A 16,982-nucleotide genomic window follows, 5' to 3' on the forward strand; every position below is an offset into this window, starting at 1 on the left:
GATTCTAGGAACGCCAGATTTGTTCGTTTTCTTGACTGAAAGGGCCTTCACTTAATTTCTCACACATTTATTTATCAATACATAGGTTAAAATAGATTTTAAACAAATCTGAACCGTATAACTACATATTTTTCTTCAGCGATTAATTTACAAAATGGCCAACGACAAATTCTTTATTTATCAGAAATTGCGGAGGTCTTGCATTGGATAGAATTTATTTTCAAGACTGTCATTGGTCAATACAATTTACGAACTTTATTCCTGCACTCTCATTGGAGAAAACAATGTACGAATATCCAAAGAAAGAGAAAAAGAGTGGATTAAGGACTAAAATTAAAAGTTTCCACAGTGGATATTCAGATTAAGCAGTCGGGATTAAAGGCTATCCATTCTAAAGTTCCCAGCTCAGGTTCTAAAAGTTATTCATCTGTTTACCCGCACTTGAACAATTTTACCGGGAAAATAAATTTTCGCTATTTAAGTCGACCTACTTAACTTAGAACCTCAAAACCAAGCTAAGAATATTTCCGTGGGTCTTCCGAGTTCCCCAATCAAAACCTGGGGCAAATCGGTCCAGGGGTTCCTGAGTTATAATCGGACAAACAAAAATTACAACTTTATATATATATATAGAAATACCAATTTTGATATCACACTTTCGCTTGTCTTTTAATGAATAACGATTATAAGGGGTGGGACGGACGCAGATAAGTTATTTTCAATGTATCATGAGTAAGCTTTTTTCTATAGAGTGTTAACTTTTGCACTTTTTTTATAAATTCTACATATCATGAAATTTGGAGCAAAAACTAGAAATGAAATGAATTTAGAACTTGGATATTATGTTTTATACTTAGCGTTCAAATCGTTTACGGCACTCTTTGTACTCCACAGTTTTCTTATATTACATTGGCAATGGGTGTGGGAATTCAATTTATTCACACACAAAGTGATTTTAATTTTGTTGTTTTTTGTCTATATTTGCTCTCAAGGTCCAAATTTGGCATATTGCAAGAAAATCAATTGGTTTTTAAAATTAAAATTTCTAGAAAAATTTTTTTCTTGCATTATGTCAAACTTTAACCCTAATAGAAAATATAGGCAAAAAAAACAGTTCAAAACGAAAGTGTTATACCGATCGTTAATGGATCTTTTTTCTTTTTTTTATTAGGATAAAAATATAGCTAAATGTAATAAAAGCAAACCTTAACTTATGAGAAGTTTCAAATATTTTAAATTTTATTAAAGCTTTCTGAAAAAGGATCCATAACGACAAACAACACTATACATTACACAATATACACGGTACAGTACACATGTACTTATTAACCCCTTTTAACCAGGCACGTTTAGACTTTTAGTTTTATTAAGAATTTATATGTTAAATTTTCAGATAAAATGTTCACACCTAAAGCAAACCTTCTCTCAGGTCGAAGAGGAGGATCAAGGTTTGAATATTTAAATATTTAAATATCCAATCAAGGGGGGGGGGTAGTGGGCATTACCCCGTGATCACTCAAAGGGCCATAATGTTTGAAGGGGTCGAAGAGGTGATTTTAAGCCGATTCACAATGATACCCTTTAAACCTTTGTCTTATTTTTATTGAAAACATGATTTTATGCTGTTAGGACAATATAGAAAGTTGCAAGAATTTTACTCAATAATAAGATAGAATACAGATTTATCTTTATCATTATTACTCAGATAGAAGGTTACTTTTGCGAATGTGATCTCCTTTTTTTAATAGAGGTTCTTCATAAATTACTTTCAAAGTCCATTGAGACAACAAATTATTAGGATTAGGATTAGGATTAGGATTAGGATTAGGATTAGGATTAGGACTAGGACTAGGACTAGGACTAGGACTAGGACTAGGACTAGGACTAGGACTAGGACTAGGACTAGGAGTATGAGTATGAGTGTGATTATGATGGAAATTTGCAAAAATAAAAAATCCTAAGACCTCACTTGATTTAGAATAGTCACTTCAATTTTGGGTTGTGGGTGTAGGGCGTCCCTAAGCATGATTTGATTTGATTTGTTATTGAGGTTGTTATTGTTATTCTTATCCTATTGTTAGTAATACTATTATTTTTATAATTTTTATAATCATTTATTTATTTATTTTTATTTATGTTATTCTTGTTATTTTTATTATTGTTTTGGTGTTTGTCCTTGTTTTTATCATTATCATTATTTACAATTCAAAAAGTAAAATAAAAACATTATATTTTCTTCAGGTCGAATACACCACTCTCAGGTTCACGTCGGACTCCCCTTCTCTCTACAAGAGCCAAAGGAAGTACTCCGTTAGCAAGGACTAATGTCATAGAGGATACAGGAGTACACATTCTAGCGTCCTTCGGGAGTTCACTTCCAGTTCTGGTTATTGAGGTAGAATTGACCTAGACATGTATTGAGCTAGTTGGCTATCGGCTAAGATTGTAAACTAACCGTGTTAGCTACTTTACAGAAACATTACCAATAAAAGCAGAAACTTGATTTTATGATTGTTCACCCTAAACCCCTTTAATTTTTTAGAGAGTATTGGCCATTAAAGGGACTATATAGTGTATAAGCGTAGTTTTAAGTGACACTTTATGCAAAGATGCAATACCGGATTTACAACGCTACCCTCGAAACTTTAATCTGATCAATAATGTGGAAGATAATGTCGGATTTCTAGGTTTAATGGTGTTTAATAATTTGCCGTAGAAATGCACAAGTCACTTTTGGAGAGAAATCAAAACTAAAAATAATCAGTTTTCCAACTTAAAAACATTGATATCTAATTCATACTTAATCAAGCTTTTAAGGGTACCGTGGAGAATCAAGAATTGCCATCTTTGCTTGGAGGGTCACTTAGAATTACGCTAACAGTCCCTTGAATAGCGAAAGTTCTGCTTTACTTTTACTTCTATGCAATGTTTCTGTAAAGTAGCGAACACTGTTTGTTTACAAGCTTAGCCGATTGTAAGCTAGATCAATACATTTTTAGGTCTGTTTGAACAGGTACATTGTAAAGAATTGAACAAAAAGTAAATTATTTTTTTCTTGGTCTTTTCTTTCTACGCTCCCATTCCTTTTAGCAAAGGTAGAGATGGGCATCATATTTGTGAACGAACAAATTTTTTGAGAATAAACGAAAATGTTCTTACACGATGGAGTCATTCAGAAGCAAACGAACGATGGAGAAAGGACTTGGATCGTTCACAGAAATAAAAAAAATTTAAACAAACGAAAGAAAACGAACGATTTAAAATTGTTCAAACAATCTTCATCGTTCTTAAACAATTTCCAAATCGTTTGTAACAACAAACTTTAAAAAAAGCTCGTTTTATTACTGAACAAACATATTTCTGAATGCGCCCATCTCTAATCTAAAGACCCAACCTGAAAAAAATCACTTAGTTGAATGAAAGGTAACAAAATTGTTTAGTCCGTATATCTTAGAATCCTGATGTCAAAAACCTTTGATATTTTAAACTAAGAATTATGACTTTTCTAACAGTCAGAAGTTTGTAATATTAAAGATGAAAACCAAAGAGAATAGAATACATATAAGAGTGGAATTTACTAGAAAAAAGTGTAAAACGGCCATTTTGTTGTACTGTTTCCATACTGCAGGTGTATTTCACATATTTGTGCTATAAAACCTTTTGGGCCCTGGAAAATCATTTTATAAAAATTCTAAAATTAATGTTAAAAGAAACCCAAGTTATGAAATAGCCTGGTTTCATAATTGACCAATGATCATTTCTCATAGACTCTATGCCTTTCACTTTACAAACGATGATTTTACGTTACGTTACTATAAATCAAATGATGCTTTTTATTCACCTAATTTATAAAGTTTATTTAACAGCTTTAAATTATATGTATTAATGTACTCTACTGCATATAATTTGTGAACATTTACATGATTTGTACACTTTGAACTTCCTTTCAGGCTGAAAGGGACTGACACAATTCATACCGAGGGATTGTCTAAATTCCACTCTAATATATATTCTATTCTCTTTGATTAAAACCGTCCTGCTGTAAAGATAAAAGGATTAGCAAATTTGAGTATTGGGCAAATGTTAAGTTCATTGTTTGTAAACGTCTATTTTTAGTATATATAGAGGACTTAACTTTGTATCAATGTAATCCAGGATGTATTCAGGTTGCAAAGATATGGGGGTTAGAAAAAGAGTTTAAGGCACGTGTTTAGTTCTTTGTTTGTAAACAGTAATGTTGTAGTAGGGAAAGGACAATGTAATCTACATTACAGTACAGTACAGTACAGTACAGTACAGTACAGTACAGTACAGTACAGTACAGTGCAGTACAGTAATGCTGTAGGAGAAAAGGACAAAGTAATCTATGATAAAAATCAATTTTTCTAGGTTTTGACCTTAGCAAGTGCTGGTGAAGTTACGGTCAGTCTGGGTGAGAATGGTTGGGCCTGGTTGGTCAGCGGAAGACGACTAGTTGTCTGGAGGTCAGTTCAAGGAAGATTTTGTTCGCAAAATTCTGTAATTTTAATCATAATCACATTTAACAAATGTCACTCTGTGGAAAATCTATGTCAAAAATACGATTGGTTTCCAACATTTTCTTTCAAGTAGATAAAGATGCCACTTTTGATTCTACAATAGAACCCTGAAGGACCCCTTTCATGAAAATATGATGCAAATTGGTACATTAAGAGCTGGATGTCATGGCTATTTTTGACAAAGTCTCAGCACTTTCTTCTACGGAATGATGGTCGATTGTTTGTTTGTTTGTTTGTTTGTTTGTATGACATTTAATAGATTCACATAAACAAAAAAATAGACATAAATCAGATCATCCAAATATGTTTATGTAAATATAGATTATAGATTTTCTTTACTCAGGGGTCCATATAATTCCATCTGATAAATCCCAAATGTTGATTGATTGATATTAGGGGCAGAATAGATCATAGATTTTCTTTACTAGGTATTCTGGTGGGGGTCGAGCTCAGTGCAGAGAATTATCCCTTCCACCATCTGATCTAACACACAGGTATATATTTTCAGGGGTATATATTTTCAGGGGTATATATTTTCAGGGGTATATATATTCTCAAACAAACATTTTAAAACAATTTTTTAGAATAAGATCTAATAGGTTTTTAAGATAATTTAAGACTTTGATTTTTCTTCGTCTATCAAAGAATCTTAAAAATAAAAATCTCGTTGTTTTTCTACAGATCTGGTCTCTGCGCTGTGTACAGTTTGACCCCTGGACAGACGCCATGCTGTCTTGCTGTATCCCCTGAGGGTGTTGTACGGTACTGGCCTAGTATTGTACATGAAGGGAGCAGTACGGAAACATCAACAGAGCTGGGGGGACAGGTTAACAATAAGAAGTTTTTAAAATTTTTTTATATAATCAAGTTTTTCACAACTCATCACGGTTAAAATAAAATGTAATCTTGCACCAAACCAAATTCATTAGGGAGGAGCTTAAGTCGTCTGATCTCCAAAGATTGAGGATAACTGGGATTATTATTATTTTTATATCAGACAATTTAAAATTATGGTTTACTAGGCTAATACATAGTACAAGCTAAAAGACCTCGAAGGAATTTCGCCATTTATGATATCAAGTCAATTTAAAACATTAAACGATAGATGGCGCTTTTGATTATTTGTACTTATTGACAATTTGTACGAAGTTCCTGACAGGCAGGTTTTTTCTTATACTAATGGTCAAATTCTTCAACGGAGAACGTAAGTGAGGCTCTTTCTATCTATATCTATCTATTTTTCTATCTATCTACCGATCTATTTATCTATCTATCGATCTATCTATATATCTATCTTTCTATCTAGTATCTATCTATCTATCTATCTATCTATCTATTTGTTACAAATATAATAATATTATTTAGGAATGTTTTTCGCTGACCTCAATTCTTCCTGCTGGATGTATTTTAGCCACCACAACCTCTACCCTTGTACTCATTCATCATGCTGGACAAGGGGTCTCTTGTAAACATTTACAGGTAGATTTGCAGTACAGTTGTACTCATTCATCATGCTGGACAAGGGGTCTCTTGTGAACATTTTCGGTACAGTTGTTCACATTCATCATGCTGGAGAAGGAGTTTCTTGTAAACATTTACAGATAGATTTGCAGTACAGTTGTACTCATTCTTCATGCCGGACAAGGGGTTTCTTGTAAACATTTACAGATAGATTTCATGCCGGACAAGGGGTTTCTTGTAAACATTTACAGATAGATTTGCAGTACAGTTGTACTTATTAATCATGCTGGACAAGGGGTCTCTTGTAAACATTTAAAGGTTGATTTGCAGTACAGTAGTACCCATTCATCATGCTCGAGAAGGAGTTTCTTGTAAACATTTACAGATAGATTTGCAGTACAGTAGTACCCATTCATCATGCTGGATAAGGAGTTTCTTGTGAACATTTACAGGTAGATTTGCAGTACAGGTGTACTACCACAACCTCTACCCTTGTACTCATTCATCATGCTGGACTCGCTGGACAAGGGGTCTCTTGTAAACATTTACAGGTAGATTTGCAGTACAGTTGTACTCATTCATTATGCTGGACGAGGGGTCTCTTCTGAACATTTGCAGTACAGTTGTACACATTCATCATGCTGGAGAAGGAGTTTCTTGTTAACATTTACAGGTATATTTGCAGTACAGTTGTACTCATTCATCACGCTGGACAATGGGTATCTTGTAAACATTTACAGATATATTTGCAGTACAGTAGTACCCATTCATCATGCTGGACAAGGGGTCTCTTGTAAACATTTAAAATACAATACAGTTGTACAAGCATGTTATGTAGGCCAGAATAGAAGTACGTGTGCTTTAGATTTTATAGTAAGATATATTGTACATTGTCTAATGTACATTTCTACAGTTAGTTTATTTTACAGTTAAATGTGCTTTACAGTTGTACAGCCATATATATGTCAAAATACATCTGTACGTTTGTTTACATTATGTTGGGGTTTATTGAATACTAAGGATGGGATATATCAAACATAAACAACCTTAGTTACTGTTGATTTATGATATGTTAATGTACATTGTACTGTGTACAATTTATATTATTGTACACAGTACACACACACAGTTTAATACTGATTCTTGCTTTGAATAAGAAGCAATCAAGAAGAAATATCATAAAACCTTGAACAACATAGTTTCCAAAATAATTTTTCTTTTATTTAGACCTCGTCAAATCTGTTGGGTGGGTTTAGTAGGCGTGTCTCGTCCCTCCTATGGGGCAGTATGGGCGGGGTTCAAGGAGAAGCCAGGCTTATCAAGGTGGTGGGAACTGTAGGTAGAGATACAGACACTAGGTAAGGACTCGTCTTCGAACTGTGAGTCATTTTTTTACATAAAAATCTTCCAAGTCATTTATTTCCATAATGATGTCTTTTTGTTTTGTTTCGAGGGAAATAAATTGTTTTTGAGGCATTATAAAATATATTATAGAATATGGAATATTTCAGGGGTTAACTGATAACATTGGATAACATTGGTCTATTCATTGTTTGGTTTGTTTGTTGGTTGGTCCGTTGGTTGGTGGGTTGGTTTGTTGGTTGGTCCGTTGGTTGGTAAATTGATTGATTGATTGATTGGCTTAATTGATTTGATTGATTTGATTGATTTGATTGATTTGATTAATTTGATTGATTTGATTGATTTGATTGATTTGATTGATTTGATTGATTTGATTGATTGTAGGGTTGTGATTGTGCTGACAGCCTCAGGACTGCAGAAGTGGATGGTAGAGGATGGTGAAACATACAAACAGATTTATGATGCTGATATGACAGATATAGCCAGGGAGAGTATGTGGAGGCAGCTGGAGAAGGATGGAGCGGAAGGAAAACCGTCCTGGCTCAAGGTCTGGACTCTAGATATCAGGAATACAAACCTTGTTAATTCTAGTCTTCAATTTCAATATTGTCAAAGTTGAATTTTTAAAGCTGGGTTCTCTAGCTAGTAGATAAAATTAACAATGATAATAATGATGATAATGATGTTACTAATTATGTGAAAATAATGATGATGATAATGATTATAAAAATGATAAAAATGATGATGATAATGATGGTAATAATGATAATGATAATGATAATGATAATGATAATTATAATAATAATGATAATAATGATGATAATGATTATAAAAATGATAATAATAATAATGAAATAATGATGATGATAATGATGGTAATTATGATGATAATAATGATAATGATAATAATAATAGTAATAAATGTCGAAATATATATTCCACCAACTATAATAATAATACTAATACTAAGCCTGAAGGTTATGTTGGCTGTAGTATTGTTGGTGAGGAGAACCTAGTTATCCTGGTAGCTGGAGTTAACAGTAATGAAAATGTGTCCCAGGGCGCATCATTCAGGGTTTACTATTCTCTACTTACAATCAAGGGAAATAATGAATGAACAAAACGAAACAAATAATTAGACAAATAATTAGACAACTAATTGAATAAGTTTATAGATAAATTAATAATAATTATGTTCATTCCTATAAATCTAAAAGATAATTACTGACGCGCCTCCAATGCGCGCTGAAGGCTGTGTGCTCCTACCCCACACTAACTTTATTGCGTAAGTTTTTTTTTATTTTTTAACACAAGTTGAATTGTAAAAATTTTCTTCATATTTACATTTTTTAAGAATGGTCTGAACCAAAAGTGATATTTGGACTTTAAATTACAAGCTTTATTATCTTTTTAATTATTCTCATCCTTGTTGACCATCCCCTACCTCCCTCCTTCCAAAAAAGAGCATACAAACCAAACCTGATAAAAGGCTGAATTTAGCCAGCAACTCCCTTAAAAATTAGTTTTCCAAGAACTAAGAAAATGTTATTAAATGCTTGAATCTGTTTCTAATATCTATTTATGTCATTGTAATGGGTCTTATTACCGAACGTAGTGAAGTGTGAAAATACTTCTATTTTGATCGAAAACAAACTAGAAAAATTTAAAATCACATCAAAAACTATTTCGCTTGCATGATACCCATTTCAATAACATATATAGGTTTATTCAGTTTTACTCAAATTATTTAAAAGCAGGTCGATAAAGTTACTTAATCACCCTGTTGTAGGGTGATAAAGTAACTTTCTCACCCTACAATGAGACTAATTAGGTATGAAATTGGTCATTTTAATAGCAGGGTGAACAAGTTACTTTTTCGCCATGTTGTAGGGCGATAAAGTCACTTAATTACTCTAAAATGGGAAATATTAGGCGTGATAAATTCCATCAAAATTGTATACAAGACTAAATGTGTTCGGGGAAAATAACTCATGTTTTTCCAATTTTTTAGGTTAGTCAAAGATTAGAAACGTATTTTTTAAAAACTATATTAAACGGGTTTTTACTTAAAAAGAGACATCATATTAGATCTTTTTAGTGCGATATGGTTGGTTAGCAAACTTACAATCCTAATAATAATAAAATAATTCAAGTGTCCAGTAAATCAAAATTGGACTGAAAAGTGCAATTTTATAAAATATAAATTTCATTAATGATAAAACGATTTTTGCAATCTATTTTTGTTGGGTTAAACTGACATACCTTCTCCCTTTTTTTTTATTAGGGGGGGTTTGTTATTTTCAACATTTTTTTAAATATACAGTGATAACCAGAAAACTCTGAACAAAGAAGACGACTTTTTGCATCATGTTTAAACTTTAAAAAGTCCAACGAGCATGACACACAGCAATTGTTCAGTGCAAAGTTGTCACTGTGAACAGAACTGAGCTGAAAACTTTAGAATGAGATATCCTTAATCCCGATTACTTAATCTGAGTATCCAATGGACACACTTTTGATTTTCTTCTTAAACCGTTCTTTCTTGGATATAGTAGAGAAAAATCAAAAACCGGTTGTTTAAAATTAGAGGGTTCCTCCCATTTCTGTATATAATCTTAAATGGCGCGCAAAATTTCAAATTTATCGGCTTCATATACGCGACTTTGATTAGTTGAATTTTATACACTTTTCAGGATACAAGTACAAAATTAGGTTAGTCTCGAGATTAAGAAAAAGAAAGGATCATACATTAACCTCGATATCCACCATTCTAAAGTTTTTAGCTCTGTTTCACTAAATTAGTGACTTGGTAAGTGTCTAGTAAAACTAGTGACAACATAAAATACATTTAAGTATTGCTGTTATGTCGTCTTCCTACTCCTCAGTTTTCTGGTTAGCACTGTATGTCATAAAGATAAAGTATACTTATAAAGTCGTCTTCCTATTCCATTATTTTCTGGTGATCACTGTACTTAATGCTGTTTAGTGAGGGTGAGGATCCTGCTGGGATGGAGATGATGTGTGTTGGTGGAATATGCTTTCTTCTTAGCGGTCAGATCATTCTACCAGTCAATATTCAGGGATACATTCATCCTTTCATCCTTTCATTCTTCCTTTAATTCATTCATCGTTCTGTTCATTCATCCTTTCATCTGTTCATCCTTCTTAGTAGTCATATCATTCATTCATTCATCTTTATTTTCATCCTTCCTTTCATTCATTCTTCTTATTCATTCATTCATTCATTTACCTATTCATCCTTTCATTCGATCATCCCTTCATTTATCGTTCCTTTCATCATATTATTCATCTTTTAATTCATTCCTTCATTTTTTGATGATGTTTTATTTTTATTTAATAGCTCAATGAAATATTGAACTTTTTGACTTAATTTAATGAATGAAATCTCAGAGTGGAGAACAGCTACCAAAGATTTCTCTGTCCTCTGGAGACTCTGTTCTCGGTACAGGCGAGTTCAATCGATCATTCGATAATAAATCAATCAATCAATCAGCTAGTAAATCAATCAGTCAATTATTCAGAAATTGAATCGATTAGTAAATTAATCAGTCAATTGCCAATAAATCGATCAGTCTATCACACAATTAGAGAAATTTTTTATCATTCAATCAATCAAGCGTTGAATTAATTAAATTTTTTAATCTCAATTACCTAACCGCTGTGAATTCTTTATTGCACTGTTTAAATATAAGTCGCAATCAATATTTTTGACATTTGAAAGATTAAATAGAACTTATATTGGTGTTTCTAGGAGATAACGGCGAGTTTCCTCTTCTGTTCACAATACCCTACGGAGTTCTCAGTATAACTCCTACTCAGGTATAGTTGAACTGATTCAAAGTTCAGATAAAGCAGGACGGATTCAGGGTGCAGGTACAGTGGAATGGAGTCAGGCTTTACAGAAAGTGGGACAGATTCAGGGTTTAGATAAAGCGGGACTGATTAATGGTTAAGATAACGTGGGACGGATTCAATTCCCCCCCTCGGCACTCGGAAGAATGATTTTGATGCTCGGGGTAATTTTTTTTGCGATTTAACGAATTAAACCATCATAAAAATTAGAAATAAAATCTCGGGAAAAATGATTTTTAAAAAAGGGGAGAAAGGGTTATTTTTTAAGTAAATCTGCTTTTTTATAGAGTGGAGTGATTCAGAGTTTGGTTCTAGAAGGTTCTGTCCAAAATTTGCCAAAGTTTAAAATGGTTTTGCATTCTTAGCAACTTCCGGAAAGGTTCTTTACAACATTTTCGTCACGGAATTAATCCGTAAAAGATTGAAACCAATACACCGAATTATCAATTTGAAAAAAAAATATATTAGAGATAAATTTTGTTCCAGGGTGGGATGAGAAATGAGAGTTTAAACCTAACAGATAACCTTCTTGATAAATCCTCATCAAAACTCTCAGATTCGTTAAACATTTCGGTATCTGCTCAGGTAGGGATTTATTTTTATTTAGTCTGAGGTCAGAATATTTAATTCATTCATAGTTTTATTCAACTACAAAGCATGAGATATAACAAATAAACAATCACAATTTACTATGCAGTTTGGACCCGCCTAACCAGGGTTCGTTGTTTTGAGTGGTTATTGCGATAAGCTAGAAATTCTTTATTCTAACAACTTGATACCATGTTACTTTTTTGTTGAAGGGGTTTATTTAGATTTATGAACATTTGTTTTTTAAGCCTTAGAACATTCGAAACGGATTAAGCCTTTATAAGATTTACTGTAAAAACGAAAAAAATCTATTAAATTTACATTTTCATCATCATTTTTTTATTCTCAAGTTGTTAATGTTAAGGGCCTGGAGACCCTAACCATGTCTGAGTCTAAAACTGATCAGCTGAAGGTAATCAATAATCATTCATCAAAAAGATCCCTTTAATCCATAAATTGAATCCACTTAATCCCTTACTTTTTTGTATAGTGTTTACCTGGATCCGGAATTGGGTCTCAATGGAAAAATATCTACCAAAAAAAAACTTTATTCTAAGAATCCCTGAATAAGTCTCAGTTAAAAATTTCCAGGATTTTATTAATTCTTTGCTAATTATGTGCCATTTTCCCATTCATAGTAGTGAGTAAATAGAATTTAAAGATTTTTAATTCTTAACTTTTCTAGGCTGCGTTCCTATTATTCTGTAAACGTTCCAAGGGCCAGGCGGAGGCAATTATTCAGGAACTGTTCCCAGAGGAACATGTGGAGCAGCTTGACTCCGCCCTAGATCGACTGGTTCTTTCTCTTTCAAAGGTAGGTGGGGCAGGAAACCCACGCCCATTTTCTAGTTATTCATTAAATAACTTTTGCATTATAACAACTATTGAATTAAATAACATACTGGACTGATTGTTTGGTTGCTAGTTTGATTTATTGATTGCTTGGTATTTTTGGTTTATTGATTGATTCGTTGGTAGTTTGAATTATTGATTGCTTGCTTGCTTGGTTGGTAGTTTGATTTATTGATTGCTTAGTTGGTAGTTTGATTTATTGATTGCTTGCTTGGTTGTTTGATTTATCGATTTCTTGGTTGGTTTGTTGGTTGTTTGATTGATTGATTGATTGAGATTGATTGATTGATTTATTGATTGATTGATTTATTGTTAGCTTCTTACTTAGGACCTGATTGATGATTTCCCAGCCTCTGATCCTCGTTGGATGGAATCTGTCCCGGCCTCCCAGGCCTCCAGAACAGGAGCCTCTATGTCCCTTCTCGTTCTTCAACAACTCGAGGTCCAATTTCTGGATTTAAATTGCATCTTAAATTTTTAAGTTTGGACCTTAAAACTTTAAGTAAAGTGATTCCCCTAAAACTGTGTAGAGGAAGACGACTGTTAGACTAAAGTTTTGATGTTAGATATCTCCCTTCGTGCACAGCACATATTACTTGGCAGGCTAACCGATCAATCCTAAAATTACCTTTAAGTTATAAGAAGGATCGGTGAGAAGAGTGGAAAGCTGGTGAACATTGTGTGAAGAGACAGTCATAATAAAATAAATAAAATACATAATCACAAACATTAGATTGCTTTATTATATGAAATGTAGTCAATCCTTGGATGTTAGGTATTCGAAAGCGGAGCATGGCTCAAATTTGGTCGTGTGGCTGGGCGCTTCGCAATTACAAAGTAAAAAAAAGAGTACATTAACCTTACATCCGGAAGGCCAGACTTGAAACTCCAATCCATTACTGGAGTCCTAGGCCATCCCTGCAACTTATGATTTGATTTGATTTGATTTGATTGTCATCTTCCTATTCCACAGTTTTATGGGTCCCACTGAATGTTTTTTGGCGAAGGTTAAGGATTAAATAATTGTATTCATGCTTTGTTAGCTGATGTTTTAACTCTAGTTTGTATAACCGGATAACTGCATAAGAAATAAGTTCTAGAACGGAATTAGATGAATTTGAGCTAGGTTGCTGAACTACCTTTCCGCCGGTTCAAATATTGAATCACTAATTCAAAGTTTAAAGATTCATGATGATGATGATTCTATGACTTGGGATTTGAACCGGCCGAAGGTAGTTCAGCTACTTGGATCCACTGCGCCGCTGGAAAAATGTTTTAAGCTCCAAAGGAAATCTAATGTAAAATAGAAACCTTGTAATTCTAAATTATTTGCCAAAATTATATTGTGTTTTTTTTCCAGGATAAATTGGCCTGCCATGATCTTTACATCTCCTTCTTGAAGAGTGTAGGACTATGGAATCGGCTGTCAGCTGTAACGGTACGGGGCAAACCCATGCCAACTGCGCTCAGTCTTAGCGAGCATAATGAGAAGAATATTGCCGCTGTAACTCTTAGGTAGTGTATAATAAAAGGGGTATATATTTTTGAATACAAATATAATTTTTTTTTTTTTTTTGGGTGGGGGGTATTTGATTTAATTAACTTTTATCTTGGCATATCAAACTTGAATTAATCAAGCTTAATTTTGATATGACTTGATTTAGGAATTAGGGCTAATTCAGGACTACTCTTAGCTTTAATTTGGCTGTGTACGTTTTGATCCGATTTGACGTATTTTCCTTGGAATTCCCCCCTTAAAATCAAATCAAATCAAAGGAAAGAGTCTTTGCCACAAACTCTGATTTTCTACTCCCTATACATATGCAACCTTTTTGTTATTATTATTATTATTATCATTATCATTCACCTTACAGCCATTTTATCATGTCCGGTAGGCTGTGTTACGTTGAGCTCCAGGGTTGAGTTCCTCGCCACTCCCCCAAACTATGAGTTCTGTTAGATCACATAATCTAAGTCTGAATTGTCAAAGGTTGCCTAGCTCTAGGAATGAGAAAATGTGAGTTTGTGGCAAATCTTGAGTTCTTTTGCAGATAAAAAAGAAATATTTTTTAACTTTGTCGCCTGATCCAAGTTGGTTCCGGAAGAATCTTAGTCTACTATATTGTAAACTAATTGTGTATTTGTTTGTCAAGGAGTATACACATGGATCATATCAAGATGATGGATGTTTGTATGAAGAGTAGTTTAGATGATAGAAATATTACCGCTAGTGGGAGTCTTACTTCTCAGGTAGTTACAAGATCTGACTCCACTTGACCCTCTGAACTTTAATACACCTCTGATCTTTTTCCTCTGACCTCTACTTGACCCTTTGACCTTATATACACCTCTAATCTTCACCCTGTGACATCTAGCATAATTTCGACTCTACTTGACCCTTTGAACTTTTTATATAGATCTAATCTATACTCTCTAACTGCTAAGCATTGACCTTTAATCTGACCCCTGACCTCAAATGTACTGTTTGACCTGAAATGTACTATTTGACCTGAAATGCACTGTTTGACCTTAAATGTACTGCTTGTTGACCCCTCTTATTGTACACTGTTCAGGATCATTTCTACCGTGAGATCTCTAGAATTGATGATATCCTGGATAGTTTTGTAAACAATATTCAACACTCAATCAGGGAACTGGAAACTTACTTAAAAGGACGTAATGTAATGTGGCGGCTCTCTAATAAAATGTCCAGTTCAAAATAATTTCCTTAACACGTGTTGAGTTTCCTTCAATATTTGATAAATCCGTAGGGCACTTTTTGAGAGAACCATCAGTTTTAGAAGACACAAAAATATCATTCATCCTCGACAAGAAACCCCTTCAAGGGTACCATTGTGAACCGGACATACCATTTAATGAATAGAGGAACGACTAAAATTTAGGATTAAAATCATTTAATATGTTAGAAGAATGGTTGAAATCAACTACTGTGAATATTTTTTTTGACACTCTTTAATTAAAATCTTATTTAAAATAACCCCACAATATCTTGAATAAGATTTATAAAATTTGAAGATATAACAATTCCAGGAAGATACTGTGGCCCAAATAGATTATCAAGTACAATAGGTGGCAACAGAGAAATGGATCAATTATACACGACGTCACAAATGTCAAATATAACAAGGTTAAAAAAATTTCTCACAATAGTTGACATATTTTCCAAGATAATATAAAAAAGTGTAAAAACAGAAATAAAGAACACATAAAATTGAACTTATTTTACTGTAAGATAAGCAATTTATTCTAAAATTATCACTATTATTAATAATTTTACTTACTTGTTTACTTACTTAAAAACTGAGTTGGCACTTGTGACGTAAGAATACAGCTGTACTGAGAGTGTACAAATTCTACGTTGCCATATATTGTACTAGAATCTATTTGCTGTGGCCAAGGTCTAAAGGTGCTGGATGGAATTACGCGAACAAACTCTTAAATATGATTTATAAAGTAGTCCGTGCAATAGAAAAAAAGCTTGGTAAAAAAATTGAAGATGTAACAATTCCAGGAAGGTACTGTGGCCAAGGTCTAAAAGCAACTGCTGTGAATCAATCACTAAAATTACGCGAACAACCTCTTACTTAAGATTTATAAGTTTCCAAACCTAATGTATGGTAGATGTGAGAGTCCAAGTGAGCTGTTGAAGAGCATTGTCTCCGTCAACACCTTGGTCATCAACATGCTCAAGGCGGTGCTGTCCAGCAGGAATATAAGCACAAACAATCTATATATTCCGCTTGTCAATCTGTTTCTTTTTTTGTATCAAATAAGGTGTATGGGCCTTCAGTTGGTTCGTGTTTTGGGTTTTTTTTTGCTTATATTTTCTTTCAGGTTCAAAATTTGGCATAGTGTAACAAAAGCAACTGTTTTGTTTGTTTTTTATTAACATTTGCTTTTCTTACACTCTCTGACTGAAGATATATGCAAAAACGATCCAAAAACGATCCAAAAATTCGATGCAAAAACGATCCAAAAATTCTATGCTAAAAAGATCCAAAAATTCGATGCAAAAACGATCCAAAAATGATCCAAAAGCGATCCAAAAGCAATCCAAAAGCGCTCTAAAAGCGATCCAAAAACTATCCAAAAACGATCCAAAAACGATCCAAAACGATGTAAAAACGATCCAAAAACGATGCAAAAACGATACATAAACGAAATTGTTGTAATGATCGTTTTTCCTTTTTTATGATTAAGATATTGCAAAATTTAAGAAAAGGATAGGTTAACATAATACAGTTGGAAATCTTCTAGTTTTATAAAAAAAGAAGAATTATCGATCTG

The 16,982-nt window shown here is 33.2% G+C and overlaps 1 protein-coding gene across 1 annotated transcript in view; it reads left to right on the forward strand.

Annotated features, from left to right (window-relative positions):
• Positions 1–1,388: 1,388 nt before the first annotated feature.
• The window catches only part of LOC111707199 (nuclear pore complex protein Nup133), a 32,044-nt gene continuing 16,450 nt past the window's right edge, over positions 1,389–16,982 (forward strand). The window contains exons 1-21 of the mRNA XM_023480254.1: positions 1,389–1,448; positions 2,242–2,395; positions 4,390–4,484; positions 4,967–5,032; positions 5,220–5,364; positions 5,904–6,017; positions 7,227–7,357; positions 7,746–7,928; positions 8,355–8,463; positions 8,579–8,646; positions 10,348–10,441; positions 10,773–10,830; positions 11,134–11,201; positions 11,721–11,819; positions 12,187–12,234; positions 12,508–12,636; positions 13,003–13,116; positions 14,035–14,189; positions 14,828–14,924; positions 15,248–15,324; positions 16,317–16,403. Coding sequence (XP_023336022.1) covers positions 1,399–1,448; positions 2,242–2,395; positions 4,390–4,484; positions 4,967–5,032; positions 5,220–5,364; positions 5,904–6,017; positions 7,227–7,357; positions 7,746–7,928; positions 8,355–8,463; positions 8,579–8,646; positions 10,348–10,441; positions 10,773–10,830; positions 11,134–11,201; positions 11,721–11,819; positions 12,187–12,234; positions 12,508–12,636; positions 13,003–13,116; positions 14,035–14,189; positions 14,828–14,924; positions 15,248–15,324; positions 16,317–16,403 — 2,141 coding nt within the window. The 5' untranslated portion in view covers positions 1,389–1,398. The remainder of the gene's footprint in view (positions 1,449–2,241; positions 2,396–4,389; positions 4,485–4,966; positions 5,033–5,219; positions 5,365–5,903; positions 6,018–7,226; positions 7,358–7,745; positions 7,929–8,354; positions 8,464–8,578; positions 8,647–10,347; positions 10,442–10,772; positions 10,831–11,133; positions 11,202–11,720; positions 11,820–12,186; positions 12,235–12,507; positions 12,637–13,002; positions 13,117–14,034; positions 14,190–14,827; positions 14,925–15,247; positions 15,325–16,316; positions 16,404–16,982) is intronic.

This window comes from Eurytemora carolleeae, unplaced genomic scaffold (assembly GCF_000591075.1).
Source record: "Eurytemora carolleeae unplaced genomic scaffold, Eaff_2.0 scaffold786, whole genome shotgun sequence".
NCBI lineage: Eukaryota > Metazoa > Arthropoda > Copepoda > Calanoida > Temoridae > Eurytemora > Eurytemora carolleeae.